Source organism: Hydra vulgaris, chromosome 02 (assembly GCF_038396675.1).
Source record: "Hydra vulgaris chromosome 02, alternate assembly HydraT2T_AEP".
NCBI lineage: Eukaryota > Metazoa > Cnidaria > Hydrozoa > Anthoathecata > Hydridae > Hydra > Hydra vulgaris.
In genome coordinates this window covers 25,417,783-25,445,609 of record NC_088921.1, presented here as the reverse complement: position 1 = coordinate 25,445,609, position 27,827 = coordinate 25,417,783, and the positions used below count along the sequence as shown (strand labels likewise).

The window sequence follows — 27,827 nt, the reverse complement described above, 5'->3', positions numbered from 1 at the left end:
AGAAGTATTATGCGGAAAAACAACTGATTTGGATTATGTAGTTAAAAGAATAGCATCTGTTATCAACTTTATAAGAGAAGGAGAACTAATCCATCATCAGTTTGCTTCTCGGGTGAATGAAAATGACAGTGAATATGAGGATTTATCATAATACACTGAAGTTCGATGGCTATCATGTCACAAAGTACTCAAAGCATTCGATCATCTGAAAACTGAATTTTTCAATTTTTGGAAACAAAAAGGCAAGATATTTCAGATATAAAAAATACCAGGTTTCTTTAAGATTTAGCTTTTCTAGTTGAAATCACAAAACACCTGAATGATCTGAACATTATTATGCAAGGAAAGAACAAATTGGTCACCACAATGTTTGATGATGTCAGAGCTTTTCAAACCAAGCTTTTACTCTGGGAACGCCAAATTGAACAAGAAAAATTGGTACATTTTGAGACGTGCAAGTCTATGAAGCTGCAAGACCCAAATTTTATGTTCAGCAGCTACTCAAAAAATGTAATCAATATAAAACAAGATTTTGAAGTAAGGTTTCAAGATTTCGAAAATTGTGAATCAAAGTTTGCTTTGTTCACCTCACCATTCAACTTTGATATTGAAAAAGTGGAAGAAGATCTGCAAATAGAACTAATTGAACTTCAGTGTGATTCTGTTCTCAAACAACAACTTACTGATCTTGGTGTACCCAAGTTTTATTTATTTTTACAACCACATCAATTTTTTAAGATGATTAAATTTGCTTTTCAAATATGTGCAATGCTTGGCAGTACTTATCTTTGTGAGCAACTTTTTTCACACATGAAACGAAATAAAACCCTTAGAGGGGTTTTATTTCGTTTCATGTGTGAAAAAAGGCACATTTATTAGAGTTGTGCTCAAAAACATGCGGTATTTAGAGTAAAACTAAACAATATACTTATCATATATTTGTATTTTTAACGGAATAAAAACCTATTTATGCTTATAAAAATAACAACACTTAACATGCCATTTGTCTCTGGTCAATTAAAAAAACAATTGTTTGTGCTTAAACAAAAAAGTAAATTTAATCACGGGGAGTTTGATTATACTACATGGTTTTGAGAGATGTACGACGCACATGCTTAAATAAGATTTAGCAAAGAATGCAATTATTTAATGAATGGTTGAATGAATTAATATATGTTATATAATTTGATAAGTCATAGTATTTATTAATATGGGTTGTCCTTAAAAGAAAAACAAATAAAGAGGAAGATTCAGATTAACTTCTTCTTCAGTATCCTATTAACCAGCCTACGAACCAACATAAGTATATAAAACTTTAGTAGATTATTGTATGTTATGAGCCCATGTTGTTAAAATCCTATGTGATTGGCAAGTTAACTTTAAAAGACTTGGCTTCCTTTAAAGCATTATTTGAAATAAGAGAACTTCACAAAAAATAAGACAACTTCTTTTTATCGTCATGCAGCGCCATGTTTTTTGTTTAATAGAACATTTAGTTCTGCTAGTCCTAGCCGTCAAATATGCTCAAGATGAAGTAAAATAAACAATGAAGACAGAAATCAATTGTAATGTCCTCAAGCAGTTTTATATCGATAAACCAACGCTAGCGGTTATTAACAGGTCGATGCTTACTGAATTTGCTGCTTACTGAATTTGTAGGTTTCCAGAGCTGGATCTTATTCAAGTTAGCTAAGATTCTTTTTGACAAGGTGGAAAAGTTAATCACGGGCGATGGCAATCAAATATTTGGTATATTTGAAGGGTTTATGAAGCAAACTGAATGTGTCAATGACTGTGCTTAAAAGAATATCTTACTGATGTCGGAACTTTGCCGTAGGCTACAAGTATGTTATGGACCCTGGTTTTTACAATCCTATGCAATATATTAATTAACTGCTACAATGGCTTAAAAATTCATTTATTCCAAATTTTTAAACACTCTCAAAAGGAAGGCATTTTTCCTGAAAAACTGAAAACTGCAAAAGTAAAACCTATGATTAAATTAGCAGACACTAGTGAAATAGGTAATTTCAGGCCTATACCAATACTTTAGACATTTTCTGAGATTCATGAGAGAATTATGCACAATTGGTTATTTATTACTTTTATTTATTACTTTTTTAAAAGAAAATAGTCTTATTTATTCCAAGCAGTTTGGTTTTCAAAAAAATACTTCAACTGAACTCCCAATCCTTCACTTGGTCAAAGAAATAAAAATTTCTTCTACAAACGGTGAAGTTAGGTGTTTTCATAGGTTTCTCTAAATAAAGTCAACCACAATATATTATTATCAAAGTTTAATGTGTAAGGGGTAGATCCAACATACGGGTAGATCCATCAAGTGGATAAAAGGCTATTTAAAAAAATGTGTGCAATATGTATATTTCGGAGACGATAAACTCTCTAATCCATCTTTAATAGAGTGTGGTGTACCTCAAGGATCAATACTTGGGCTATTTCTTTTTTTAATCTATGTAAACGATTTCTGTATGGCATCAAAAAGAATTTTAACTACAATGTTTGCTGAAGAGAGCAACTTTTTTATATCAGGAAAAGCTATAAGTGAAGTAGGGAGGGGGGGCTAAGATATTAGGGTATCTTGTTACCATTCTCCTATAACAGTTATTTTTCTTTGTGAAGAATCTTTTTGTCATACATATGAACGTAAAAAATTTAGAATATTCTTTTTGTTAAAAATTTGGTTATTTCAAACTTTTGAAAACATTCCTACGCCACCGTTTTAAAGAGTATTGATTTAAAATTCTTAAATTACTTTAAAAAAGCTATAAAAAATAGTATTTTAAAATATAAAAGTTTATTACTGATTTTTTAAAATTTATTTTCTGCATGCTTCTTAAATGACTGATTATTTTTGAATGCATATAAATATATTTTGAACAATGCATTTGCAATAAATGTGTGAGTATTAAAAAAAAACAAATTAAAAAAAAAACAAACGATAAATACATTTGCATACTTGTTATCTGATATTTTAATAGACCAGTTACATATTAGGTAACCAAAAAAGTTCGTGCGGTTTTTGGTAATTGAATTGTTTTTAGCATTTTTTACAACACCCACATCGCACAAGGCAAGTAGCTTTGTTGCGTAATAGAACGCGTGTGTCACGCGCAGTTGCTGCATATATAGTGTAGGCTTGTAACGAGCTTACAGGAAAGGTTTTGTGTAAAGAAAGGATGGCAACCCAACCAACGATTATTCGATCTTGCTTACTTTACGAGTTCAAACTTGGAAGGAATGCAACACAAGCGGCTAAAAACATCTGCACAGCATTTGGAGAAGGTACAGTAAGTAAACGCACAGCACAGAAGTGGTTTCAGCGATTCTCTTCGGGAGATGAGTCCATCGAAGATCTGCCGCGTTCTGGACGCCCATTGTTGGTTGATGAGTATGAACTGAAGGACGCTGTCGAGTCTGACTCCAGCCAAACTTGCCAAGAACTTGCAGTGAGGTTTGCTGTGAGTGTTGAAACCATCCGCCTGCATCTGCATGCGATTGGGAAAGCGTGGAAGCTGAGTCGGTGGGTTCCGCACAAATTGTCAATCGACAACAAGAAGCAACGGCTTACGATCTGCACATCACTCTTATCACGCCACAATGTTGAGCCTTTTCTTGATCGTTTATTGACATGCGACGAAAAATGGATTGTGTACAACAATACCAAGCGTTACTACCATTGGTTGTCCCCCGATGACCCCATCCCAAAGACACCCAAGCCCAATCTCCACGAGCGGAAGGTTTTGCTCTGCATTTGGTGGACTACAGCTGGTGTGGTGCATTACGAGCTGCTCCCAACAGGCCAAACCATTACTGGATTGGTTGAAATGGAGTTGAAAGCTTTTATAGACTCAAAGGACCGAGAATTTTTTAGAAGTGGAATAAATAAGCTTGTTTTACGTTGGGAAAAGGTTTTAGATTCTAATGGTGACTATTTTGATGAATAAATGTACTTACTTTTGTCGTTTTGTGTGTTTTTATTATATACGGAAAAACCGCACGAACTTTTTTGGTTACCTGATATTAGAGTGTGACACGGTAACGGGAATTGCGGCAATACCGCGGTTACCGCGGCAATTACCGCGGGGATGGAAAAAAAATTACAGTAATACCGCGGTAACGGTAATAATGGGCTCGGTTATACTGCGGTAGCGGTAACAGATCTGAATTTATTTCCGCGGTAACGGTTATTAATTTGTCATCTGGATACATAAAATAGATAAATTAAAGTTAAGCAAACTTATTTCAAAAAACGATGATAGTATAAGTTTCGTCGAAAATCCGGGAACCAGCGATGTTTGGCCGTTTTTCTTAAAGGTGAATGCTGACAATGTTTTTAGTGAGCACGTTCTTTGTTCGAAGTGTAAAGCTCTACTAAAATGGAAATCTCGATAAAATGGATATGTTTTTATATTTTTGGCAATGCAAAGCGGTTGTTTTTACAGTGTTAAAGTGAAGTTTATTTAATGTTTTTGTAAAACCACTTATTGGTTATTTATATATTCACTGTTAACGAATCTTTATTATATAATTACGAAGTTGTAATATTAAGGAACAAAAAATGAACTTAAAATAAAAGAAAAATGAAAAAGAAATCATCAAAAAATCATCAAAAAATCTGTCGAACAGCATTAAAAATTAGTTTTGTTAACTGGAAGTATAGAATACTAAAAAAGTTCCTAACATTATTCATGATTTTTTCCCCTTAAAATTATTTATAAAAAAAAACATGTTTTACAAATATCACTTTTACTCGTATAAAAAACGTGATTTTGGTATTTTTAGTCTATTTGGATTTTAGAATGAGAAAAACTTGAGAAATATTTTTTTTTCTGGCACTCTCTACTACGCCATGCCATTTAATAAGGAAGTTTTAAAAGTTTAAAACCGGAAATTTATTTTAATAATACATTTTTTTGAATGGTAAAAAATTAAAAAGGTAATTAGAAGTAAGATTATTTACTCTGCAACACTGTTTCATACTAACAAAAGTTGTTACTATGAAACCAATGATATCATTTTGTAAGAAAAAAAAGTTTGATATTTGATCTGCTATCAAATATCAAACTTTGATTCTAAACACTAATATTTAAAATTCTGACATAAATTCAAATAACCCGATTTTGTAATAAGCATAAGCTGAATGTTTTCGTAAAACTGTATGCTGAGGTTGTAAATTGTATGCAGAGGTTATAAACTGCAGCTGAGGTTATAAACTGTATGCAAGGGGTTATAAATAATGGCTCTCTATGTAAATAAATGTAACAAAATTGTCTGCATTGTAATGCATTATTGGGACTTTTGTTGCTATTATTACCCGACCTATTATTTTTAAATCGATATTTTACCAATTACTTTTGATTATAAATTTTATAGGAATTTAATCATAAATTGTTTTTAACCATTCAATAATGTAAAGTACAGCGTCGAGCAAACTTTCACCAGATTTTTGTGTGTTTCCGCTCGGTTGCAAGAGCATTTACGCGGTTGCTATACATTTTACGCGGACTATTAGTTTGACAATACAAAAAACAAAATTGAAGAATTTAAATTTAAAAAAATGAAGAAAAAACTAATTGTTTTGTTGGTATATATAAATACTTTATTTAGACATTGTAAGCATCCTATACAAATTAGTTTAACATTGCACAGCTGGAAAAACAGTAAGTGGTATATATATTGGTATAACTGCTCATACAAACAATATAATCCTACTAAGTCCTTCCTTAAATAAACGGACGCTGTTGGAAGATCTCTAAAATAAGAATTTAATAATCCCTTTAGAAAAAAATTGCCTTGGCTTGTATTTGCGATTCTTTAGATTCTCTATCTTTGTTGTTGTTCTCCTCTGTATCTACGTTGTTGTTCTCCTCTGTTCCCAAATAAATTAAATAAAGACCTATTAAAAGTAAACTTTTCTAATTTTAATTAATCATATTGTTTTTGCAAATACGCAGCTTTTTCAACACTAAACACTTTAGTTAAGTTTGAACTGATTTATTGTTCATAAGAAAATAGTTTATAAATATAAAATTAACTTTTAATCGCTAATTGCTCCATAATAGAATACATAAGCTGGGCTTAGCAATCCAAAAGTATCGTATGTAACTTAAAAGATAAGTAATATACAATAATTATCTAGATATAAGTACGAAAAATAATAAACTTTACTATACAAATCATAGTAGGCTACTATATAAGTAACTAATGCAATGTTATTAGGCTGTCACTAAAAGAATAACTACAACTTTGAATAAAGAATAACAACAACTTTGGTAAATATATCGATGGATTAATCCGCAAACAAGATAATAACAAGATAAACAAGATAACTCCACTTTTTTGTAAAACCGACTTTATTTCAGTAACAAGTTTATTTTACTTCTAAAATATCATTGAACAAATGCATCATTTTGTTTTTAGCAATGATTTTAAATACATAAATTTGAAAAAATAACAATAAAAGTCCATATAGGCGTATATATAAGCATATGAAATACTTTTATGTTGCTCCACCACAATTTAATTTACTGGAGTTATCTTGTTTGCGCATTAAGCCGTCGATATGCTATATTTTGTATTTATTGCAACAACAAAAAAGTAGAAAAAAATTAAGCCATTTTCCGGAAAACAGTGTGACAATAATCTTGTTTACTTAAACTGCTACACAATTCTTTTAGACTTTACCTAGTTTTATATTACCTAACCTAATTTTAAATTACCCAACTTAATAACTTTTGCTTTTTTAAAAGATTTAATTTGTTACAATCACGAAATTGTGAATAATTGATTATTGATAGGTTGTTGTATTATAAAGGTTACTAGAAGGTAACTGATAAGTTTAAAAAAGAAAACTTAGTTAAAATGCAATGGTAGTAAACATACGCCATAAAATGTATTGAAAACACTAATATTAAAATAATTATTAAGTAAAAAAAAAATGTTATAGATGTAAATTACATGTGAGCAATATTGTAATAATAAATAATTTTGTTGAAGTATGCAATTTAATTACGTTTAATCTTCTATTCCATTTAGAGTTTTTATAAACGAATTAAAAATTTTAAACAAAGTTGTATGTTTGAAACTATAATATATATATGTCATAAAAGTTATGTTGGCGCGAATTACGAGTATAATCTACTATGAATATATACATAATATATATGTATAATTGGTTGGTCATTTAAAGAAGAATATTAAATTTTTAAACACACAAAATAGTTTTCTATATAATCGACATTTTTTTAAAACTGTAAACATTTTAAATATAAATGGCAATCTTTTTATTTGTTAGAGTAAAAATATAAAATGGCTGCTAGCGGCATAGTTAATACAAACACTTTTTCAATACCTGACTATTTGGTATTTGCTGCCACTTTGATGATTTCAAGTATAATTGGTTTATATTTTGCTTGTGGCGGAAAACAAACAAATACAAAAGAATATTTGATGGCTGGTCGTGAAATGCATTGGTTTCCTCTGTTTGTGTCACTGCTTGCCTCCTACTTATCTGGTGTTACGCTATTAGGTGTACCTTCTGAAATATTTACTTATGGGATACAATATATTGTGTTGTGTCTGTCTTATGTGTTTATAGTACTTATAAGCTCTACTATCTTTTTACCGATTTTCTACAAATTGCAAATGGTCAGCGCAAATGAGGTATGAATTTAATTTGCATCTATAAACTTTTAAAGAGTTTTAAGAATATTATAACAAACGCGTGTTATTTTACTTACGTTTTAAGAGATTTAGGTTGAGTGAAATATTCTATACTAATGCTGCAGCTTATGTTAACTAGTTCTCCGATCACATTCAGATATCTTTTCATTTAAAAAAAGCAACGATATAGTAGTATTACCAAAAATTGAAAAAAAAAAAATCATATTAAAATACCATTGTAAGCTTTGAGAGCTTTCAAGTATTTGGACTAGAAGTCATTTGTGTGAGATAAGTAGCATACCTTCCACAATTAATCTAGCTTTTTTCAAATATTACGTAATTTAAATTGAGAGGGTTATATTTAGGAATCTAAACAATGGATCAATTGTTGACTAAAATGTAGCATTAGTCGGCAGTCTAAAAATGTCGAACAACAAGGGCCAGTTATATACCCGTAAGAAGAAAACTTATGGAGAAGACCAGCATGCCAAACATTTTTTAAACAGTTTTGAAAGTATAGACGACAGCTCCGGAGAACACTTCCGCAAGACTATAACAGTTATGGTGTCCGGACCACAAGCTGCAGAAGAGTCTAAGCAGGAAATCACTTTCGATACAGAAGCTGGAATAGTTCGAATGTCAAGCAATGGATCAATTTCTCTGTCGGCTATATCAGGAAGAACACAACTAGTCGAATCAGGATATGATATTGATGAAAAATTCTTGGCAAACAATTCAGCTTTGTCTATAGGTGAGGTGATAAAATCTGAACTATACAAGACAGGTGGAATAACAGATTTGCCCTTATTATTGATACTAAGATTCTCCAGAAGTTACGAGAGCCTGATTTTTGAGATGAAATACGAGATTTCAGTATCAAATAATAATCATTTAAAGTAATTTGACATCTATAGCCATGTTATCTCAATGTGTTTGTTGTTCAAACATCTCTAAAATATATAAATTTCATTGTTGAGTCAAAAACTGGGGTATATCTTTATTAGGTATTACAAGAATACTCTGGTACCAAAATAAAGGTTTTGAATTCACTCTTTTTCTGTTTATGTTGTTATTTCTACGGTTTCAGACAATAGTGAAAAGAGACATAAAATATGAACACAAAAAAATGTCAAGGTCAAAGAACGTTCAAAAGTAGTTGAGCAAACATTTAATAGTCAAAGAAAACTGAAAAAAATATCGCTAGCCATTAAAAACTGCAAAATTGAGCTAAAAGTCTCGATGAAGCTCCTGCAAAACATGTTGGCATGTCTTAAGTTAAATTACTAAATCTATATCTGTAGTCATTGACGTAATGAAAACCTTATATATATATTTTTTAACCTTATTTATTTAAATTAAATCAATGCTGTTATATCATTTACACATAATTCAAACAACAAAAGGCACAAACCGCAAAGCCAGCTGCATATTTTTTTATCTATGTTAATATTTGTCGCTTTGCGCATGAAATATGTATTTTTGCTGCACAAAGACGTTTCTATGATTGTACTTTTTTCTTGCTCTCGCTGTCTGAGTCTCGGCACCTTACAGAAGTTGGTTTATCGAAGCCGTAGTCGGAACCGAAGTTTTTAAATTTAATTTGTTAAAGTCTGTGTCGGAATTGGAGATTTAATAATAAAAAAAAGGCTCAGGCTCATTTTATTAAAAAAACAATATTTTTTAGGAATAAATGATTATTAATTTTAAACTAGTAATTATTGGCGTACGCCACTAAAGATTGCTTACTTGCCACTGAGGTTCGTGGGCACAATAAATAATGGCAAGCAATAGAAAGCAGCATTAAAATTTTTTTTCTATTTAGTAAAGCAAAGGATATTCACTGATAATAACTTCGATACAAAAAAATCTATTAATAAGTTGGGTCTCTGTTATCATCCTCATCATTGCTACTCATCAATATAATTTTTTAAATAAATTTGACATCTGTTTTGTTCATTTGCTGACAGCGATGCTAGTTTTTTTTGCTCGTTTTTAACCTTTTTTACCTTTTCCATGATTTACAAAGTTGTCTTGCTGTGCTGAGTTATCTGTGCAACTCAGATACAACATGTTTTATATGCACTTAGTTAAAAAAATTTCCTTTCGCAACAAAATTTAGTTATGTAGCAACTGTTAAAAAGTTGTTTAAATAAAGGTGCAAAAAGTTTGAATTTAATTTTTCGATGGTAAATTTAGTTGCACGTATAAATATTTAACTTGTGTCTTAACTTCCAATTGCTATGAGCGTTGTTGAAATTATATTATTGGAATTATAGATAAAATGCTGTTAAAACCCTCTCTCATATTTCTGGTAATCTCTTTAAACGAATGAAGAATAGACAAGAATTTATTGAGGTGGATCCTTTTTTCAGGAAATATTTGCGAAATATCGTTTAATAACATACAGACAGAATAAATTTTTTATTTTACCTATACTTTCCAGCTTTGAGTCCAGCAGAAAGTGCTGCTGCACCAGGGTTACTAGATATTTTGCAATATGCGGTAGCCAGAAATATATAATAAAGTAGCCAGAAATGGCCAAAAGAGGATAAAAAGTAGACAAAATTTCCGCGATTGCATTGGTTTAATTTTGAAAATGAAAATCCAATGGATTAAGTAAGAAAATAAGATAAAATGTATCAATGATTTTTTAGATCATATAAGATATCGTAAGATCATGTAACATATCGTAAAAACTGTTGTAGTTATAAAAATAAGATGATATATAAAAACAAGATGATGTATAAAAATAAGATGATATATAAAAACAAGTTAATTTGTTAAATAAAATCTTCTTTTTATGCATTCTTTAATAGTAATTTATTTACTATTTAATAGTAAACGTGATTATTATATATTTTTTTTATTGAAAAATTAAATCTATAAAAATAATATTTTATAGATTTATAGAATAATTTAATATATATTATTTAAAAATGTCATTTAAAATTATTTGTATTATCATTTTTATAAATTATGTCTGCATTAATAACAATAATATTGTAAAAGTTTGAATATAAGATTATTTTACCTTAATAAAATAAAAATCTTAAAAAGCCAGTTAAGAAATAAAATAATAATGGAATAAAAAAACCATACAAAGCTAAATTGCCGATTAGCCGATTATTTGTTGCGGTAACCTGATTTACGGATTTGGCCCCGCAACAAATTACAGTGGCCAATCTGGCAACCCTGTGTTACATCTGTAAATGAAAAACAATGCCTTAATCGTAAATTTTGAAAATATTAAAACGCATCTAGAGTAAATGTAATTTTTCTTATCGCGTATTAAACTTTTGCAGCACGCTCACACATCTTTTTGATTGAGTTGTTTCTTTTACATTTTTAACAGTTCAATTCGAGTAGTTTGAGTAAAAGCGGTATTAAATTTTAATTATTTTTGAACAAAATTCAACCATTTAATAGATGGCTTTTCAATAATCTTTAAGTTTCATTTTTTTTTAAAAATGCCAAAAACTTTTTTACAATACATCAATATATTGTCAACAATACTAAAATTTTGTATTTGTAAATATTGTACAAACTTTTTTTAAAATTGAAAAATAATTGTTTACAATAACAGGTTCTTCTGAATTACTTTCAAATTCTATATAGCCTAGCTCTTCACCTTAAATAGATTGTTCACTCTCATGTCATTAATTTATTATCAACATTGTTTTGGTCTAAAATTTCAGTTGGTTGCACATATTTTCAAATTTCAGTTTTAAAGTACAATCACATACTGCTAAATAGATTGTGATGTGACGGCTTGATTAAACCAATTTAACCATAACAAATGCATTGTTATTAAGTGCAGTAACAATACTAAAGTTTTTACATTGCCCTTTAAAAATTTCTTCATATTACATCAAAGTTAAAATTTTTGTAAATCTCGAAAACACTGAAGTAAACTCCACGTATTGCAAACTAAAAACTCAACGAAATAATAACAAGTGCAATACAATTACAACGCTAAAGATTTATTGCTTTAGAGATATTTTTATCTTTGTAATTTTACAATGAGGGAAGTTTAATCGGCTTAAAACTGTAACGCAGTAAAATTTTAGGCCGTAATTTTTAAATCTTTGCGTTAAAATTTTGAATCAAAACTGCTCGGTGTAGTTATGGCGATTTTAAAATATTATAACGTTTCACAGTGATCAGGAATAACTTAAAATTAGGCCAAAATTAATTTTTTTGAAAATATTTATTTAAAATTGCTGAAAATTTGCTCAATGATGTAAAAAAGGTAGAAAAAGAAAGAAGATTATGAATCTTTTAAAAAAGGTCAAATATGTTCGCAGGTATAGGGGGGGGGGGGGGAGGGGGTGGTTGGGAATACTTTTTTTTTGTAAAAAAAATGTAATCAAAAAGTAAATTTTGAAGTAACTCATTTCTATCAATCTAAATTCTGTCCTCAATAACTAAATAAAGTTGATATTTAGTAAACTTTATGTTTGTTTATACCTAAGTGAAAGAAAAACTATATTAACTTTTGCACACACACACACACACACACACACACACACACACACACACACACACACACACACACACACACACACATATATAAAATATATCAGTGTCTTCTACAAATAGAGTGCTCAATGTTCTTAAAGAACAGAGCAATAATAAATTAGTATAAACACTTATCTATCTTTTATCTTCAACATAATGTTTCATCATCAGTAGGTTCATCAGGAAGTATATATATATATATATATATATATATATATATATATATATATATATATATATATATATATATATATATATATATATATATATATATATATACATATACTCACATTTAAAAGTTTTGTTTAGGAAAAGCTCTCGAAACATAAAAATTACAAGTAATTTACGTCATATTAGCTTTTAGATCGCTAATTTTTTTATAAAGTGAGCTTTTTAAAACCACATTATTTTAAAATGGGGCAAGTTAGGGCAGCTAACTTTTTTAGTTTCTTATAGAATGATACAAACTCTCTTTAAAAAAAGAATTAGCTTTGTGAAAGAAGTCTAAGGTAACAAGTCCTAGCTCTAGAAAAATCAGTTGAAATTTGTTAAAATCTTTTTAAATGCATTTCTTACAAGCTGTATAAATACATTTTTCAAATTTTTATTAAATTAAGATAAAATTATCTTATATCCTTGTATATAATGAAAACAAGAATGAAATTTTATTTAGGGAGAAAATTAAGTTGTAATAATGATAGAATTTTAATAACGAATAAAAGCTGTTTTCGGTCACTTTCAAACACAAACTAATGTTTAAATCTTTTATTTCAGTACTTATTTTTTTATACCGTTAGAATCATAAGAAACTGTAAAAAATAGTTAGCTAATAACATTATTTAAATTACTACGCTACTCAAAAAACTGTTTTGGCTAAGTTTTAAGTGTTTCTAAATCACTGAGAGTCTTTATGGTATTTCGTTGGCTACGACATACTTCCATTAAATGATTAGGTCTGTGAATTATGAAAAGACGAAAAAAATTAAAATTATAAATTTTGCGGTATCGTAAAATATAAATGTTTGTAGCAAAAAAACCCAGACCGAAAATTCTTTTTTAAAAAAAAAAAACTTCTTAAAATTACAATTGCTTGTCCAAATTTAAATAAGATTCTTAAATAAGTACGTTTTTTAGTTAAAATGAACATCATAGTTTAATAATACGATCTGTTCTGATCGTTTATTGGCAAATTTTTCAAATTATAAGCTCTTTCTTTGTCGGAATTCAAGTATTTTTTTCGAAAATTGATAGAAATATTGTATTTTGATAACTATTCATAGTTAATATACGTCAGACCGATTAGAACTAGGATCTATAGTGGGTTAAGGCACTTTTTCAAAAACTTAACTAAACTCATGTTAACGCCGATGAGCGAATGTCATCTAAAGACTCCAAATGGTGTTCTTTAGATCCACTATTAGGGGTAGTAAAAAGGTTTTGAAAATTATATACAAAAAAGAAAAGTTTCTTTAAATATTAAAAAATCTTAAGCAAAAGAAAATTATAACATCTAAAACTCTTGTTTGGACATAATTTGCTGAGAAATTATGCTAGTTCCTAATAAAAGAATTCGAATAATTTGTAAATCGCATTAACTACACTAAGCGGACAAGATATTTTTTATCGTTACACAATTTGAAAAACTGCACGAGATATTTTTACCATTTGTGTCAACTTTAATTTTGAAACATCTTGGAGGAGGCTGCTATCAAACATGAAATCAAAGATATATTCTGCTTTTTTCTAATAGTCTAATATTTTGAGTAATTTTTTTTTTCAACAGGACTAGTTACGCCTATGTAAGTGTTCTTTATTACTCGTACACAGTCTATCTTGTATTTAAAGCATCCAAAAACTTTTATAATCATGTTCAACTGAAATCTCAGTAGATTCATTTTCTTCAAAAATTTTAACAGTTTTTTTTTATATCTTCAGGTACCGTTAATTGTCTGAAGTTTATAAAGATTTATTTAAAACGATTAAGATAAATCTTCACTCTGATCTGGGAAAACGGCCCAAGGGAACCTTTTTGTAAGCTGTATTAGGCTCTTATAAATTTTTGGCTTGAGATTAGCTATCTTTTCATTCTGAAAAGGGCTGATGTTAGACACTTCAACATTTTTTTTTTAAAATGTAAATAGAAACAAAACAAACACCATAAGTTAGAGCTAAATAGTTAAAAAATAAATTTATCGTTATATTATTAATCGTTATTACCGTATATATTATTATCGTTTTATTATTATTAGTCGAAAACTTATGCAACTTAAACCACAAAATTTAAGATTTTCTTTTGTACGACTTTTAAGGTTTTTAGCGATTTAACCTTCTTGAGAATCGTATCAACAAAGTGTTAAAAGAAAAATTTTTTTTTTTTTATAAGTTAACTTTTTGGTGGGAGATTGTTTGTGTTATCAACGCTTACTATTCAAAGTTATGCACATTGTTAGGGTAATATAATGCTATAATTGAATTTGTTATGAAATCAAAAAAACACTAAACACTTTCAAAAATATTTGAGTTATAAAATGACCTTAATTTTTAAATCAAATTATCTCTGAAAAATAAAAACATCAAAAAAATATTTTTGTTACTGTCGTTAAGCTGTAGTTCTACTTTTTGCAATAAATAAATAAAAAGTTATTGTATTTTAAGTCATCGGTTGAACGATTGAAGAACATACATTTTAAACATTTTTGCCGTGTTTTATCGATTATCGATATTACGCGCTCAGATGTTGAAGTGCCTACCGATGTGGGTTGTTTGTGTTACCGAAAAGTTAACCAAAGCTTGTTACCAGTTGATATAGCTACTTCAACATATTCTTCAGAAAACAAAATTTCTTACGGCTTAAAATCGAAATCAGTTGTATCTTCAACTAAACTTTTGTTAGTGGCAATACTTGTTTTAGTTTGACACACCCGATGATCCGATGTCGGCATTAGATAGGGTACTCTGTTCTGAACAATTCAGAAGTAATTAAATAAACCAAACTTAATAGCTGTAAATAAAGAAACAATGTTTAAAAATATTTATAATTTTTCAATAAACATCAGGTTAAAAGTGTTTACATGTCTACAATCGTATAAATTAAAAAAAAAAATAAACAAAAAGTACAGATTTAGCGTCATTTTGACGTTGAGTTATTTCGATAATTCGATATTACATAAGTTATAATCTACCACAGAACCTTTTACGTTTTGAGATAAATGCACCTCAAGTAGGCCCCAAATTCATAAATGTGTGATTTTAGCTTATGATTTTTAGACTAAGAAAAGGTTTTCCTCAGTTATTTTTTTTTTTGTAAGTTCTACATATACTTCCCTAATATAAAAACAAATTTAGGATGTAGTTGTCTCATTGCTTTTAAATTTAGTTCAAAAATCCCAAAATCCCAAAAATGACTTTCCAAGACTTAAAAAGTCATTTTTTAAATTTTGTGATTTTTAAACTTAATTTAAACTGCATCCTAATCTTTTCTTTTGTAATCTTTTTTCTAAATATTTATAGTTCTTGAGCTTTGATCAGGTTATGACCATAACTCAAGAGCTGGGAAAGTTTTTGAGATTATTAAATCGTTATTTATTGTAATCTTTATTTCCAGTAACTTCTGGGGTACCCCAAGGTTTTATTATTGGTCCTATTTTGTTTCTTATTTACATTTTTGATCTGAGTGACTTTTGTAAATGTAGTTGGACCCTGTCTATCTGCTAGGCTTGAGCCTCTTTCCCATCATCGTAAAGTCTCATTCTTTTACTTTATCAGTCCCTGCATGCTCTTAAAGTTTTTATTAGCCTATTTTTTTCCCCGCACTTCAACACTTTGGAACTCTCTCCCATCTTCATGTTTTCTTGACTGATAACCTTCAACTTTTCAATATAAGCTTTAACTTTTCAAGTCTTTTCTCAACCATTTCCTTGCTCTATAACTTCTTTTTTTTATTAACTCCCAACTTTGGTTGCTTGCAGTCTTGTTGGGAGTAAATCAAAATTAAAAAAATAATAATAATAGAAAAAATAACTATAAACATTTAGAAAACAAGTATTTTCAAGATTCTTCTTTACCCTATTAGCATTACTATATGAAAAATTTAACATGATTGAAGGATTATGAGTATTTCTCAGAAACTTATGAGTATTTCTCAGAAAATAGCTCTTAAAATGCTTCACTGCATTCACCACGAAAGTTGTATTTGGTTACAATAGTAACCATTAAAAGAGCATTCATCTTATAAAAACTTATCTTAATAAAAGTGGTTAAAATTAATCAAAGTGTTTCTTTAAATTCAAGATTGTATTTTTTAACCTAAATTTATATCAAACTTAGAATTAATCTACATTGAACTTAAAATTGCAAACCCAATTAAATCTTAAAAAAATTCCAAAATTTTGGTGTGGAACCAATAAATAATAATTTATAAAAGAGTGCTGTCTACTCTTCAATTAAAGTGATTTACACACACATTGCACACACATTGCACAAAATATTATTGTTTTTATAATTACTATTATTGATATCATTATTTAACTATTACTATTTTTATCATTGTTATATTGTTATGTTGTTTCTTCAGGTTACTTACTTTATATTAGTACCTGTACTATTGTAAATTTCTTTGAAATGTTACATCTTATGTTATATCTTATTATTATCTTGTTTATTTAGTACTTGGAAAGAAGATTTGCACCTGGTGTAAGATCATTAGGATGTTTTCTAGTAATGACACAATCTGTAAGTTCTTTTATTTTTAAATTAGAAAAAAATACCAAATTAAAAAGTAAATAAAAAATTTAAACTGGTAAATTAGTAAAAACTAAGTTTAATAAATGGTAAACTGTTACTTAATAACAATTTAAGCTATTAAATAGTATTACCAATCTTATAGCAATGTTATTTTCCATTTATTTTATTCATGTAATGTTTAAATTTTGTATTCAAGCAAGTGAAATGCACCAACATTTCTCCAGAATCAATGTTACATTTTTGTTGATAATGAAGATGATAGTGATGATGAAAAACATCAGCATCACAACATCAACAATATGCAAAAAATTGAAAAAATAAAAGTTGAAATAGACTTTTCTTTTTAGACTACAACTAAATATATAACTTTGTTTGATTGTTAATGGAGCTATATTTTTAATAACTATTTTAAATTTAGTTCTTAATGCCAGAAATGTATTAAAATAAATTGTCAGTTAAGTTCATTCATATATATATATCATATATATTATGATATATATATTATGATATATATCATATATATATGATATACATATATCATATATATTAAGATATATATATATATGTCATATATATTATGATATATATATATATCATATATATTATGATATATATATCATATATATTATTATATATATATCATATATATTATGATATATATATCATATATATTATGATATATGTATAATATATATTATGATATATATATATATCATATATATTATGATATATATATCATATATATTATGATATATATATCATATATGTTATGATGTATATATATATATTTATATATATATATATATGTATATATATACATATATATATATATATATATATATATATATATATATATATATATATATATATATATATATATATATATATATATATATATATATATATATATATATATATATATATATGTAATGAGAAATGTATATATATATATATATATATATATATATATATATATATATATATATATATATATATATATATATATATATATATATATATATATATATATATATATATATATACATTTATGTAATGAAAAATGTTTTTCAAGCAAAATAAGTACTTCAATAAAAATTTTAGCAATTTTAGGAGTTAAATTTAGTAGAGGTAAGTTGTCTCAGTAAATTTGAAAAAAACAGAAACTTACTTCTGCTAAATTTAATTCCATACCATCTAACAATATAATAATAGGAATTTTTAAATTCCTATTGTTGCAAAATTTGTCTATTTTACCTGCAAGAGGTAAAAAATTTGTAACATTCAATGGGTACTATCTGGAACATTAAAAGTCACATTACTTGTAATGGCAAGAATATTATTTAAAATGTTTATTGTGTAATGGTCAATCAATATATACTGGAAAAACAAATAATTTGAGAAATTGCACAAATGGCCATATTTCAAGTTGCAGAACTGGTTATTCAACAGACAGGTTTGACAACCATGTGTATGGTTGCCAACATATAAATAATAAAATAATGGAACTTTCTAGAACTTAAAAGTGATAAATTTCTATAACTTAAAAGTGATAAAAATTAATTGTTGTATGAAAGTCATTTGCATAAACAAAAGCATAATACTTTTAACTAATACTTTTTGTTTTAAAAAACATTAGACAATGATAACTAATAGCAACAATACCTTAGTTGATTAAAAATTATACTTTTTTTGCATAACAGCAAAATATGTTTTGTAATATATTGGTACAAATTTTTTTAGAAATAAAAACTTTTATTGAAGTTGTTATATATATATATATATATATATATATATATATATATATATATATATATATATATATATATATATATATATATATATATATATATATATATGTATATATATATATATGTATATATATATATACCAGAACAGAAATTTTTTTTTCTTTAATTTGGTGGGTTGCCTGCCTAAACCAAAACAGTCAGTTGATGTATGGACACCCCTGCATGTTCTTTTTATTAAAGTCAGTCAATGTATGAAAACTCCCAGCATTTTTGTCCTATTTTAAGTCGGTCAATGTAAAATATAAATATAAATTTGTAGAAAAAGGTTATAAGTTGTTAGTCTTAATGAAAACTCCTAGTTTTAAAAAGATTATGAACTAACCTAACTTTAATGTTATGCTTGCAATGTTTTTAAAATACATTTATTAAACTTATGTTGAAGAGTATTAGAAATTTGCCAGAGTATTTGAAATTTGCCATTGTTTATCATATTGTTTTGGAGTTAACACATTAATAGGAGATATACTACATTTATATAGATGTATATTTTAAAAAGTTTTAAGGTTTAAAGTAAAGGATTTTTTGAAGAGTTTAATTTTTACAATATCTAGATATAAACTTATCCAGTTGCTGATAATTTTAGAAGTTTTGAATTTTAGTTGCAATCAGTTTAAATACCATTTTGTCAAATACCATTTTTCTAATTAATTTAAAAAGAAAGAAATAACAAAATCCTCAAATTAAAAAAAGGGCCCACAAGGATTTTTTTTTAATTATTTTTTCTGTTACATCACAGTTTTTCTTTTTATGAAGTGTTACATGTGATTATATATATTTTTTGTAATGTTAAGTTTTTTTATAACTTCTTTTTTTAGTTTTTACCTTTTTAGTTTCTTATTTTTCAAAGCGCATATATTATCTTGTTTACATTAAGTGTTTTAAAATTTTTATATAAATTTAGTTAAATATATGAAGTGACAAGAATGATAAATACTTTTGCTTCAACTGAATATTTCATAATATTCATATTGCAACCAATAGTTAGATATAAGACATTCATAATCTAAAGTATAATAAAAGTATTTTGGCATTTAGTCTTAATATGCGGTAGTGGTGTTGTGTTAGAGCGTTTGCTTTATAAGCAAGAGGTTTCCAGTTCGATCCCCACCACATCCCTGGCAGTACCTTGCTCAACTTATTTCTCCGCACAGTGGCCTTGTTTATCAAGGTTTGTGTTTCATTATAGAGTTGAGAGAGGGTTATAACCACTATTAAGTAGCCTCCTCATCTGTAGTCTTCTCGCCTTTTGTTAGTTCAGTTTGTTACTAACAAAAAAAAACTATAGAATATTCAATTGCACAATACAGAATGGTCATTGTGCAATATCTCCAAAAAAGTTGTTAAATCAAATTAAAAGAAATGATTTTTGAGAAGGTTGTTTAATTATCAGGTAAGTAGTGAAGAACCATATGATATCAGTGAGCAACTTGAAAACTAATGTAAAAGTACAATTGTTGTAAGAATGAAAAAAGGTAAAGAGTTTACTTCAGTGAAGCCAAAAAAATGTCTTTGATATGTGACTAAAGTGATGTAAAAATCACTTAAAATTAGCTTTAGATCAATGGAAATATTTCTTTTAGACAGATGATTTATCCTTTGTGCTTCAAATAGTAATCTAGAAAGATCTGAAAAAAAAAAGGTGAAGCATATGAGTATACATATGCCATAGTAAGACATGCCCCAAAAATCATAGTTTGGGATGCATTAGCTGCTCAAGGAATAGAAAACCTGTACAAAGTCAAAGGAATCATGGACCTACATAAGTACCATTACATTTTAGTTTACAAATTAAAACCAAGTATAACATGCATTTTTGGATAGAAATTTTTTTAATAAGAAAATGGCTTAAAATATACACTGAAAGAAATTGAAGATATATACAAAATGCTGGAGTACCTACCTTTAAGTGGCCTACACAATCTTCTGATTATAATCCAATTGAGATTCTGTGGTCTATATTAGATGCTAATTGCAAGAATAAAAAATATAAGAATAAAGATGGATTATTCTTAATACTTCTATATGGTTGGAATTTGCTGGAAGTTACCTTCTTAACAAAACTGGTTGAAAACATAGCTCATAGTTGTCAATCATATGCAAAAAGGTAATGGACTTAAGTATTAAAACTAGTTGAAATTAATGAATGATTTAATTTGTTTGTAGTTGTCATGAGTGAATAGTAACTTTATTAAATGTTAAATATTAATTGTTAAGTATTTAACAACAAAAAAGTAAAAAATTAGAAAATAACCAATTTTACCTTCCTTCTTAAAAAATTAGAACTTTTCCATATTAGGCTTTTTTTTAACACTTCCAAAGTTTTGTTATAAATCCAACAATTCTTATTTAAAATTTTTTTTAGTTAAAATTAAAATAATAAAACATTTAGGAAATGTTAAATACATAGTGAATTATAAAGTTTCATTTGTTTTTTTAAAATTTACTCAGTACAGGTATTGTAACTTCATTGATGATGTGTGCCATGTTTCTAAATGGTCTGAGTAATACTAGCTTATTAATAATTTTCAACCTTTTTTTAATAATTTTTACTCAACTTTTTTTGTAAATAGCATATGTATAAGTTTCATTTACAAGTTCTGTACAAATGAAATTTTTCAGCTATAATAAAATTTATAGATTTTTTTGACAGAACATAAGTATACCTCTATGAAAATCAACAATTACTCTGATTGCATATAGATTTTTTAGAATAGTGTGAAATATTATTAATTTCAATAGCAGAATTAGCTTTAGATGCGACACAGAACTAAATTAATATGTGATGCAGAATCAGCTGCAAGCAAACTATTCTGTTTTCACACTAGTTTGCATTAAATAATTTTTTTCAATTTATATTATATAAATAAAAAAAATAATAGTAGCAAATTGAGAAATGCATAAATTTGTTGGTTTATTTGTTTTAGATACTATATCTTGCGGTGGTTTTGTATGCTCCAAGTTTAGCATTAGAATCAGGTAAATAAACCTTGAATCAGGAAATTAGGTTTATACAGTAAAAGCTAGTTAATTTGTTTTATGGATTTGATAAAATAAATTTGAAATTAAGTTTGCAAATTATAAATAAAATTCCTTATTTATATTATTGTGTATTAAAACTCTAGTTGCTTTTTATGAAATGTTTTAGTAATAAGGAATTCAAAAGGTTATTTAAGTTTATTTTTTATTTATGTGGTTACAATTAAGTACTACAGCACTCAAACTAAAAGTTAAGTGCTGTATTAATATCAAAACTATGCTTAACGTTTTTTCTTTCTTGCCAAGGTTTATGGTTCTGAGAATTCACTTATGACTCAGTTCATCTATATTAAACTCTCTATTCAAAATAAATGCAGATGATATTTGTTTAGGGCCAAATACTTACAGTTATAAACTAAAAAAAAAAAAAAAAAATTTGTCATAAACACAATTTGTTCTGTAAAAAAAATACATAAAGTAGCACTAAGAATGAGACCTAAAAAGTTAATTTATGTAAATAATTAAACCAATAATATGAAAAGTTTTTAATTTGTTTGGTATAACGCTAAATTGAATGCCCGATCATTAAGTCAATATGTGAACATATTCACTTCAAGCAATGCAGTGCAAAACTCTCTTAAGCTAGATATAATCACTATAACTAGCTCAAGACATAGTCAAACTTGAGCAAGTTAAATACCGAGCCACAAAGCATATCTACATAAAGCACATACCCTACGATCTATGACTTTCAGTCTAAAAGTTACTGAGGGTATTTTATTAAGACTAAAAACAAAATCAACAGCAATACCAACATAGTTAACTTTGTTGTCTCTTACCCTCAACAAAAATAGTAGTTTCAAACTACAGTTTTCAACCTTGTTGACAACATAAACAACTCAAAGCACAACCTCTTCAAAACTGCGAGAAAGAACTAACTTCCCTTACCAAATGTGTGGTCAAACCAGGAAATGCTTGAATCCGAAACATTGAGAACTCAACTAATTTAAACAACTTCAAACATGAACATTCTTTACTATAACATCTTAACTGTACTTTGAAGGATAAAGTATTTTTATCACAGAGCAGCAAGGCGTGCTCTTCATCAATAACTTGTAAATTTTATTGTTTATGTATAAATTTTATTGTTTATGCATAAATTTTATTGTTTATGCATAAATTTTATTGTTTATGCATAAATTTTATTGTTTATGCATAAATTTTATTGTTTATGCATAAATTTTATTGTTTATGCATAAATTTTATTGTTTATGCATAAATTTTATTGTTTATGCATAAATTTAACTTAATATTTTTTTGGTCATAATCATAAGTTTTATGCATCATTAGAAACTCACAAGAACCAATTAAATAAAATTTAAACAGAAAAGTAATAGTTTTGAATATTCCAACAACAAACAGAAATTAAAAACAAAAAGTAATATAGTAAACAAAGTTATGCAAGCGTGTATGATTACACACTCTGTAACCTTTTTAAAAAAATGACATCAAGGAAGAATAAACACATTTTTTTTACAATAATGGTTACAAAGATACTCTACTTGCTGTCAACATTTTTATTTCAATGTGGAGCTCCTAATATTCTTATTTAAAATTTAATTAGGTTTTTTATATCAGAGTTTTCCTGTTCTCAGGTAAGTTGTTTTCATCACTGCTTAAGTGATCACTTCTGTGTATTTTTCTCCCTACTTCAAGGAAGTGGGTACTATTGGCTGTCGTAGACACTGTCCATATATGAACTCCTGCAGCTATATTAACTACCACTTTCTTAAAGTGGTCAAATCTACGGAGTTATACATGGAATACTTAACAGACCTTATATTAGATCCAGCTTGTTGTTTGACAAACATTATAATCTTTTGATTTTTTTAGTTAAAGAGCCATCTTCTTAAACTTAAGTCCAAAAATATCTTCTCCATGATTTCAGTGTCTTTATTTATAATAAATTCCTGTTTAACTGCAAATATATCTTCGCATTGTTCCTTAGATAAATCACAAAGTTCAGAGTAGGCTCCAAGGCCCTGATATATATTTTATGATTACTGTCCAAACTGTTAGCAACAATGTTCAATTTGATATTCAAATGTTGACCATTGAAGATAATGAAACCTTACTCTTTCATTGTTAATATCTGGAAAGACTCTTAATTGTATTCTTTTCCTATCTGGATTATTGAGGCCTCAGTGAAAAATATGAGTCTAGGGATTTTTGTTCCCATTTTAAATTTTTTCCATCAGCATTAGAGTTTCAGATAGCAAAACATCGCCACGATTATATTATTGGTTTTTGTATTCTGTAGCTGATTATGCATTTTATGTCCTCCATTGCCATCATGGCCAAATTTTATTTCAAGAACTAAATTTTTTAGTTAAGTTAACTAAATTTGTTAGTTCATTTGTGATATGGACATTATCAATCTTAAGAATTTGGGATACTGTGATTTTGGTAAACTCTGTAAAGGTAGAATAAACTCCAGTATATGGTTCAGGTAGGGGAATGGTTCTCAGAGGAGCTTTTTGTATGCTGATTGACCTAACAGTAAATCACAGTAGATTGCAGCAGCTGGACCACTGTGCTGTGTAACAATATGTGCAGAATACAAGCTTTTACTTTGTGAGCATATTGCGTTTGTTTAATCTGCTTGCTTTATAAGCTACACCACAATAAATGTTATAATTAATTATACAATTTTAAAGTTTTAAGATATTCATTGTTTCTTTTGTATCAATACTACAAAAGTATAGCTCTATGGCTTGTGCAGAAATAATCTCAAATGGAGTTTTAATTTTGCAATCATTACACCATGAAAGTTGAGGTATTCAGCAAAATTTTTTTTAATGCAATCAGTTTGAAATCCAAAATGACAAATTCACATTAATCGAGTTATTAAAATAATTGTCTAGGCTGTATCCTTTTTTCAATCAAGTTTCATGCTTGAACTACAAACAGAGCAAAACCAGTGTATTTTTTTACTGTCTTCACTATTTAAGTAAAAGAATTGAAACTCTAATTTTTTTATTTATTGTATTACAGAGCAATATTTTTTTTCCATAATAATAATTCTAGATACTTTGATTTTCAATATGTGCACATTAACTCACTGTATTTAAAATAAAAAAAAATCTGAAATTTTTTATTCTCTCTAAGCACCAAACATCTCAAACATCTTAAACATCTTTTTAGATATTGAGATAAGATGTGCTTTAATGTATTTATATCATTCCCAATATTTTGTTATTCTAATGCTATTATATTATTGACAACAAAAGTGCATAAGATTTGAATAAATAATGAGTTGTTTAAAAAAAATTTTGTTAACAAAAAAATCCAAAATATATTATTTATATATATTTAGTTAGAACTGTTTTAATTTATATTATTAGTTGCAGGAATACCACTTACAGCAACCATCATTAGCACAGGTCTTGTTTGTACTTTTTATACAACATTGGGTGGAATGAAGGCAGTAATTTGGACAGATGTGTTTCAAGCTGGTATAATGGTGACTGGACTTGTTGTTGTAATGGTTATAGGACTTATAGAAATTGGTGGCTTTTCCAACTTGATTAACATAGCAAAAAAAGGGGAAAGAATGACACTCTTTGAGTATGTTTTTTTTTTAATTAACAATGCTTGTTTTTATATTGTATTAAAAGTTTTATCAAGTTTTATTGTTATTGAATTTTAAAGTTTTATTTAATTTTAATTTTTGTTTAAAAAGCTTTTTTCCATTATTTGAAAAATCAACTTTCAAACTCACTTTTCAGGCAGTTTACTTAAGATTGCTTCTTGGCTTATGATTGGCTTGTTTTTTTGTATTGTTTATGATGCAAGCTTGTACTCTGCCCTCATTTTTGTTCCGACCTTTCATCTGACATTTTCAATGTCAATTCATCATTGCATTCTTTTCCACTATTAGGCTCTCCTTATAACCCTAGATTGTTTTTGTTATTTGGTTTCATGTTTTTTTCTCCTGCTGCCTAGATGAATAATATCATGTTGTCTAAACCTTTCTGTGTTGTTTTGGCAACAACTTTTTTAAACTGGTCTAATAGCATTTTTATCGTTTTATAAACTGATAATTTTATCTGGCCTCCCAACATCCCATTTAGTTGAAATATTTTTAACTGTGTATTTTAAAATTTTAAATTTGTTTGTTACTATTTTTAAGCAGCAAACAACTCTCATATATATATATATATATACATATGTATATATATATATATATATATATATATATATATATATATATTTTACATTACTCTTTAGTATTTCAGCACAAAAATTATTCAAATAACTGATAAAATCACTATTACCAAAACAAATAAATATTATTCCATGTAGTAGTTAAAAAACATATATTCAAAAACATATCTGTAAAGAAATAGAAAAATAAAAAAATAATGATAAATATCAAATTTAAATTGCCAAAGTTAATCTTATAATATAAATCAAATAAAAATTAAAAAAGTAGATACCCCCTACTATTATAAAACAAATACAAAAAGAAACAATTATAACTATTATAAAATAAATACAAAGAGAAACATTTGAGTTAATATACTTTATTTAGAGAATTAAGGCAATTTTTATAGCAATTGCACTTTTTTTATATTTTAAATGCATTTGATCCCTTAAGATATTTCAGTTTCAAAATGGTTTATAACCACTATTAAGTAGCCTCCTCATCTGTAGTGGCCTTCTTGGCCTTGAGGAGGTGAATAACAAAAAAAAAAAAAAAAAAAAAAAATGTATCAAAGTTTACAGTTTACACTGAAAAACTGCATTTTGGTAACATCTGCTTTATTTTGACCCAAAGCATTTATTTCTGCTGAATACTTTTAAAAATTTTCATTAATCAATGTGCCAGTGTGATTGAGTGGATAGCGCGCAGAGCTTGTAATCAAAAAAGCTGTGGTTTGAGTCCCACTTGCAATTTTTTTTTAAGTTTTTTTGCTTTATTTTAAAATACAAAATACTTTTAAAAATTTATAGAGATTATATACAAACATATGTAACGATATTATACACTTTAACAAATGAAAGGATTTTTAAAAAAGCTAAAAATTCTAAAAACATCAAACATCAAAACACCGGGAGAAAAAATTTGTTGTGTATGTGTCATGATTGAAATACTTATGTTATTAATGTACTCAGATAAGTAGTCCTAATGAGCTGCGAATGGTCTAAAAAAAAAAGTTGTCTGAAACTTAATGAAAAAAAATTTAATGACAGTCTTGATACTTTAAAAGGTTGTATCTAGAAAAAACTTTCTTTTGACATTCAAAAGTTTTTTTTGCTAGATTTATTTTTTTAGTATAAATATATGGATGATACAACGAATATGTTGAAATGAGATAATTAGATGCAAAATTTAAAAGCTCTTAACAAAAGCCACTAAAAAAATTAAAAGTAATTGCAGTTCAGTGCACCTAAAAATTTTAAGTATAGTATATTGGTGTTTGCAAAGAAACATTTTATAAATCATTTTTTAATATAAACTAATTTGTTTTCAACTTCATTGTATAGTCAGGTTTGGCGCTTAGCCATCTCTATATAAACAGTATATATAAACAAATATGTTATTTGTTTATCAAAAAACGAGGGGAAATTTGTTGCGTGTATGTTATGATTGAGATACTTATGTAATTAATGTGCTCATGTAATTAGTCCTAATAAGCTGCAAATAATCTGAAAAAAATTATGATCTGAAACTTAATAATAAAAAATTTCAATAAAACAGTCCTTCTCCAAAAAATGCTGTTGTGGAGGCAAAAAAAAAAAAAAAAAAAGAAGGAAAGCCTGTAACTAGAAAAAATTTTTTATTTTAGGAGTTAAAAGTCTTTTTTTCTATACTTATTTATTTTTGCCATAAATATATATAAACAATATATATAAACAAATATTTTATATGCAAATGTAAAGAATCCACTAATATAATGTTTTATTCAGGATTGTATGTCATATTAGAAAACCTTTTATATAATTACAAGTCTTTTTTGCTCAAGCTGTTTTGTTTTGAATTTTTGTATTTAAAAAAATTGACTTGATTGAAAAAACAGGAAATATACTGCCTCA

At 27.2% G+C, this 27,827-nt stretch overlaps 3 protein-coding genes across 5 annotated transcripts in view; all 3 read left to right on the top strand.

Annotated features, from left to right (window-relative positions):
* The first annotated feature begins 336 nt into the window (after positions 1 to 336).
* On the top strand, positions 337 to 879 carry LOC136075957 (general transcription factor II-I repeat domain-containing protein 2-like). Its single transcript, XM_065789407.1, has one exon. It carries the CDS (start codon positions 337 to 339, stop codon positions 877 to 879), a length of 543 nt encoding a protein of 180 aa, XP_065645479.1.
* Positions 880 to 3,197: 2,318 nt separating this feature from the next.
* On the top strand, positions 3,198 to 3,965 carry LOC136075956 (histone-lysine N-methyltransferase SETMAR-like). Its single transcript, XM_065789406.1, has one exon. The coding sequence runs from the start codon at positions 3,198 to 3,200 to the stop codon at positions 3,963 to 3,965; it is 768 nt and encodes a 255-aa protein (XP_065645478.1).
* A 3,332-nt stretch (positions 3,966 to 7,297) lies between these two features.
* Positions 7,298 to 27,827, top strand: part of LOC100206815 (sodium-coupled monocarboxylate transporter 1) — a 47,420-nt gene continuing 26,890 nt past the window's right edge. For 2 of the 3 annotated variants that reach the window (XM_065790401.1, XM_065790402.1), the window contains exons 1-4: positions 7,298 to 7,683; positions 16,867 to 16,932; positions 21,677 to 21,728; positions 25,133 to 25,355. In XM_065790401.1, coding sequence (XP_065646473.1) covers positions 7,330 to 7,683; positions 16,867 to 16,932; positions 21,677 to 21,728; positions 25,133 to 25,355 — 695 coding nt within the window. In that variant the 5' untranslated portion in view covers positions 7,298 to 7,329. Of the gene's footprint in view, positions 7,684 to 14,966; positions 15,177 to 16,866; positions 16,933 to 21,676; positions 21,729 to 25,132; positions 25,356 to 27,827 lie in introns of those variants that run through there. The other variant, XM_065790403.1, reaches the window with a different exon arrangement.